Genomic DNA, 6,292 nt, shown 5'->3' with positions numbered 1-6,292 from the left:
GAGGATCCGGGACGTGACTGAGCTGTTTTCATCCATCCAGATGAAAAAAAGTCGTCATGTGGCCTCGTCGGGGAGACGGCTGGAGATGCTCTAATCCCTCCATCAAAACTTTTTGGGCCACAACAGTCAAGAAAAAACCAGACAGATCCAAGCCGTGGATGTTTTGTTTGGACGGTCGCAGATCACCAAAACCTAGTTCTCTGTCAAAAGTCAAAACTCCCGTTCCATTCCTTCGTTCCCCGTTCCGTTCCCCACTTCGCACACCACACCACCCCGAAACCCTCCCGCGCCTCGCCAGCCATGGAGGCCGCCGTGGCGGCATTGGAGGCAGCCGCGAAGAGGACCGCTCGAGCGGCCTCGGCTGCGAAAGAGGCTGCGGTGGCGGCCTCGGCCGCTGCGACGGAGGCTGCAGGGGTGGCCTCGGCTGCGAAGGAGGCTGTTGCGGCGGCCTTGGCTACTGCAGAGCAGGCGGCGGCGGCATCGTCGAGAGCGAAAGAGGTTGCGATGGCGGCGGAGGCTGCCGCGAAAGAGTCGGCAGCTGATGCAGCGGCGACCGCGGAGGAGCTGGCGGCGGCGATGCGCTATTCTAAGAAGCGTAGATTCCATCACGGAGGGAGTGGCGGCGGCAACCCCGATGACAGGAGAAACCTCGATTTCATCAGCGCCCTCCCTGACGAGGTCCTTGGCAGCATCATCTCCCTCCTCCCCACCAAGGACGGGGCCCGCACACAGGCTATCTCTCGCCGGTGGCTTCCCCTCTGGCGCTCCGCGCCGCTTAATCTCGAGGTTTCGTTTAAACAGGGTATAAAGAACATCAAGCTCATCGCCTTGGTCTCGAAGATCCTCTCTAAACACCGTGGCCATGCCCGCCGATTACATCTCTTCTTGTTCAACCCCACTGACATCCCTGCGCGCGGCGGGGAGAGCAAGATCGATGGTTGGCTTCGGTCTCAAGTGCTCGACGGCCTACAGAAGCTTGATTTCATCTACAGGAACATGGACATGCCACTGTCAGTGTTCCGCTTTGCTCCCACGCTCCGTTTCGCTAGATTCAGCTGTTGCAATTTCCCTGAATCAGTTTCAGCTCTGCGTCTGAAATTCCCATGCCTCAAGCAGCTCACCCTGCACATGGTCACCACTACGGATGGCCTCCACAGCATGCTCACTGGCTGCACTGCCTTGGAAAGCCTTGAGCTGAGCCAAATTTGTGGCAAAGGTGGCCTTTGCATTAGCTCCCAAACTCTTAGGAGCATAGCCTTCTCCGCTGACGATAAAAACGAAGGCGATATTTTTCACCTAGTCATCAAAGAAGCCCCTGCTCTTGAAAGATTGCTACCACTCTCTTTTTATGAGGGTCAAGCGACCATCCGGGTAATTCGGGCACCTAAACTGGAGATATTTGGTTTGCTATCTGAAGGCATGCCCAAAGTCCAGTTTGGAACAACAATTTTTGAGGTAGCAGCAGCCTTCATTCTTCCCTCATTGGCATTCCTATACACAGGCTATTATTCTTGTTTATACCTTTTTTTCATGCAGAAAATGATTGCTGTCAGCTTAAGTACCAAAATTCATACCATGAAGGTTTTGGTTCTTGTCTCTATTGGCCCTAATCTGGATGAAGTTCTTGACTTCCTCAAGTGCTTCCCCTCCTTGGTGAGGCTGTATGTCATTGTAAGTATACATATTTGGTTGCTTTATATGTCAAAATCAGCATTGATGTACTTATGATCTAGCCAATTATGATGCTGCTAACCTCTGGTAGCATCTGCCTTTATATTGTTTCTTCTCTGCATCTCCAGTCGCACCCAACAAAGGACATTGCCAGGAACCACGAGTCACACCCAACAAAGGACATTGTGAGGAAGTACGGCCCATTGGATTCAATTCAGTGCCTTGAGCTTAGTCTAAAGAAATTGGTGTTAATGAATTACGATGGTAGCAAGAGGTCATCTGTTGACTTTGCAAGGTTCTTTATTTTGAATACTAAAATGCTAAAAGAAATGGAAATCCAAGTTCTTAACAACGGAAACGACGACTGGATGACCAATCAACACAAGCAGCTATGTGTGGAAAATAGAGCTTCTCTAGATGCTCGAATTGAACTGAAAATTAAAGATAAGAAAAGCTTCATGCGCGTGGATACCCATGATTTGTCAATGGCTGATCCATTTGCCTTCATGTCCTACAATCAATACTACAAGATGGGTTGGTGTTCATACTAAGATTGTGTAGTTCTTTCGGAAGCACAATTTTTTGTATGTCTGTCTTCGTATGTAACCTAATGTTAACCACCCTTCAATTGTTCTATGATATGTTTTGTGGCCGGCTCAGGATTAAGCTAGAACTGAGGTGGTGGTGTAAGTAGTGAGTAAGCTCAGACTTCAAATCCAAAACTAACAAGTTTAAGCTGCTAAGTTTAGTTCGTATTGGTTGCTCCGTTCATGTTTGTTGCTGTACTGTAAGCTGGTAATATCAGCAGCTACTCTATCTGTGTTTTGAACAGCTGCTTTAATGAAAATGGATGACCTTAGAGTGCCTTTGGTCTGAAGCATAAGTCTGAAGCTTATTCCTTTGCAATTCATGACAAGTTTGTCTGCCAGGTACTGAGATTTCAGATTCTATTTTGAACTGCAAACGTCAGGAGCATTGGCGACAAGCTTATTTTGAACTGCAAATCATGACAAGTTTATGTTTCTGTTGAACCATGGAACATTCGAGAGCTGGTCTGTTGGTGCAATACCAATTTACCCCTTCCACTGCTGATCGTGAAGGAGTGCAACTCCTAGCTTGCTGTAGCTCGGGTTTCTCGCTGGAGCCTCTCTAGAGAGAGACGACCGCGGGCGTGCCATTTTGTTTGGAGACCTTTGTCAGTGCACTAACTGGACATGAAGGAACACCAGACATACGAAACAGATCAACGGCTGGAAAACGTTTCAGAAAAGGAGCAGTGTCCAATCAGGGACGTCTTTATAATTTGTGTTTTACATTCAGTCCTCATTATGAGAAAACCTTGAAAGTTATAACAAGGCTGTAACCGTGTGGAGAAAGTAAGAAAGATGATGAACTAAAATTAGATCTCGTACTGTAGCTAGCGTCTCCTACTTTTCCCCAATTCGCAGTTCCAATCCATCCCCAAATCACCTGTATCTCCACCCCAATTCCTTCACAGGTGTTACAGTGGTATCAGAGCCAGCGATTCTCGGCAGAGCTATCGTCAAATCCCTTCCCACCCTCCCAGTCTTACGGCGGCGGTACGTTTCTTCGGTGCCCGGAGGCGACGGCGGCGGTAGATCTCACTGGGGCACGGCGGTGTGATGGGACAAACCAGGACCCAAACTGCCGCGGCGGCGGCCGGAGTTTTCGATGCGCAAGCTGCAGTCGAGCGGCTCGAATCGGAGATGGCGGAGATGCGGTCGGACATCAGCGGCCTGAAGCAGTCAACCTCAGTGATCGCAGATATCCAGAAGAACATGGTCACCATGAACGCCATGGACGCGATGATGCAGAAATACCTTGCAGCTCCAGCGACTGGCACAATCCAAGTGATCCATACAGAAGGTAATTCCACTACACAGTATCCACCAGGAAGTATAACTGCTCCTGCTACTAGTGCCCCTCCTGTGGTTCGGTCGAGCGCCCCACATCCTCTGGGTATGCCAATTGACAGTAGAGCACTGAATTTGTCAATGGGCAACACTGTGGTGATGACAGACAGTATATCCTGCACCACTTCTCGTGTTCCTACTCAGAATCAGACACCATTTGTTGCTCAAGGAAATGGATTGTATGCACCGCACCACTTTCAGATTCCATCCATCACTCAACCACCACCTCGCATTATGGAACAGCAACCCCACCCACCACACCCAGGCACATGGCAGTATACACAAGTAACTCCTCCGAATTACAATCCAGTTACATGCCAATTCCTTCCATTCCCTGACACACAAGGCAAGCAACAACCAATGCCCACTTTCAGAGTGCAACAACCAGATGCAGACAGGAATGAACGCATACAGCAAATGGGAGGCGTATCATATTATGCTGACGATGTACTCAAAGGTCCACGCTTGGAGATCCCTCTATTTGCAGGAGATGACCCAATTGGATGGTTACAACAGTGTGAGAAATTTTTTGACATGTCTGGCACACCTTATGAGCAGTGGGTCAACATTGCCACTGGACATTTCTATGGAAAAGCCAATGTGTGGTTGAAGAACATATGCGTGGCCTGGCAGATGGTTAGTTGGCAAGAATTTTGTCAAATGATTGCTGACAGATTTACTCAGGCAAATGCCCATGAAGCTGTGGAACAATTGAAGAACATCCAACAGCAAGGTTCAGTGCAATCCTACATTGACAGCTTTGAAGAATGTGTACAACTGGTAAAAAGAGATCACCCCTACCTACAGGAATCATTCTTGATGAGTTGTTTTATTGGAGGCTTACGAGCAGATATTAAACATGATGTGAGTGGCCAACGTCCTCAAGGAATTTTACAAGCCTATTGGTATGCAAAGGTGTATGAAAATGCAGCAGCTGCTAAGAAATCTTATTATCAAAGCATACAGCCAAGACCGAGGGGCCAAACTAATTTCAGGTTTCCTCCTAAACCTGTACATTTACCTGCTCCAGACCGAACCCATACTGCTCACACGACTACTGATAAGGCAGTTCAGCAAAATGACAGGCCAACTCGACAATGCTGGTATTGCAAGGAGCCCTGGAATAGGGAACACAGATGCAGGCAAGGAAGAACACTCCATATCATGCAGGAAATTGAGGATGATTCACCAGAATCTTCAGAGCCTGAGAATTCACCTACTACCGAGCAGACATATCATACCGCACCAAACACTCCTGAGCGCACAACAGGAAAAAGTGACCTAATGCACCTATCCATTCATGCAACATCAGGGACATCTAATACAACTACCTTCTCCCTACTAGTCAATATTGGAGGGTACCAAGCTGTAGCCCTTGTGGACAGTGGAAGCTCACATACCTTCATGGACAATGACTTCGCCATTAAAAGTCATTGCAAAATCCAAGCAGCACCGCTAAGGAAAATTTCAGTGGCTGGTGGTGGCCATCTGATATCTGACTCTGATGTTCCATCAAGGTCATACACCATACAAGGACATGCATTTGAGAATGGGTTTCACCTCATTTCTCGCGGACTTACGACATTATCTCGGGGATCGACTGGATGTATACGATCGGTCCGGTGACATTGGATCTCCCTCCCGAGGCTACTCACGAGTATATAGCCAAGGCAAAAAGATTGTCTTAACGAGATCACACAACAGTTCCACTAGAAAATCTCTTGTGCAACACGGAGACGCAAAAGCCGATGTGCAAGTCCATCATGGGTTATATGATTCAGGTCTACGAAATGAAAGTAACGGAAGACACCGATCAACAAGAAATGTCTGCAGAAATTAAGGAATTGCTTGCCATTTTTCCCGATCTGTTTGTGGAACCAGAGACTTTACCACCACATCGCGATTGCGATCATGCTATCCCACTGGAACAAGGTGCTCAGCCACCAAACTTGAGACCTTATCGTGTGCCTCACATGCAAAAGGCAGCCATGGAAGAAACCATCATGAAGATGCTAAAAAACAATGAAATAAGGGCAAGCTTGAGTCCTTTCTCCTCCCCAGCTGTCATGGTGAGAAAAAGAGATGGCAGCTGGCGCTTGTGCATTGACTACAGACTGTTAAACTCGATCACGATAAAAAATAAGTTTCCTATGCCAGTGATCGAGGACCTCCTCGACGAGCTACATGGTGCACCCATATTTACCAAACTGGATCTAAGATCAGGATATCATCAAATCCGCATGCAAACTGCAGATATCCCAAAAACTGCCTTCAAGACGCATATGGGTCATTACGAGTATGTCGTCATGCCATTTGGACTGACGAACGCTCCGGCCACCTTCCAGAATCTCATGAACAATATTTTCAAGCCACACCTGCGGAAGTTCATTCTAGTTTTCTTCGATGATATCCTCATCTACAGCAAGGATATGAAACAGCACATGGAACACTTGAAGACTGTGCTTCAAATTTTGCAACAACACTCTCTATACTTGAAGATGGCTAAATGCACATTTGCAGTTTCAGAGGTTGAATATCTTGGACATATTATATCTGGATCTGGTGTAGCCACCAAACCACAAAATATCCAGGCTATCCTCAATTGGCCTGTACCCAAGACAGTTTCCAAGCTTAGAGGGTTTCTCGGGCTCACTGGATACTACAGACGCTTTGTCAAAGGATATGGG

General features: G+C 47.5%; 1 protein-coding gene across 1 annotated transcript; it reads left to right on the top strand.

Moving 5' to 3' along the window:
- The first annotated feature begins 300 nt into the window (after positions 1-300).
- On the top strand, positions 301-2,222 carry LOC124647910 (F-box/LRR-repeat protein At2g42730-like). The gene is made up of 3 exons (XM_047187759.1): positions 301-1,455; positions 1,537-1,671; positions 1,836-2,222. Exons 1-3 carry the CDS (start codon positions 301-303, stop codon positions 2,220-2,222), a joined length of 1,677 nt encoding a protein of 558 aa, XP_047043715.1.
- The last annotated feature ends 4,070 nt before the right edge of the window (positions 2,223-6,292 follow it).

This window comes from Lolium rigidum, chromosome 4 (genome assembly GCF_022539505.1).
Source record: "Lolium rigidum isolate FL_2022 chromosome 4, APGP_CSIRO_Lrig_0.1, whole genome shotgun sequence".
NCBI classification, from domain to species: Eukaryota; Viridiplantae; Streptophyta; class Magnoliopsida; order Poales; family Poaceae; genus Lolium; species Lolium rigidum.
Note: the sequence above shows the minus strand (reverse complement) of the source record. Positions and strands in the feature narration are given on the sequence as shown.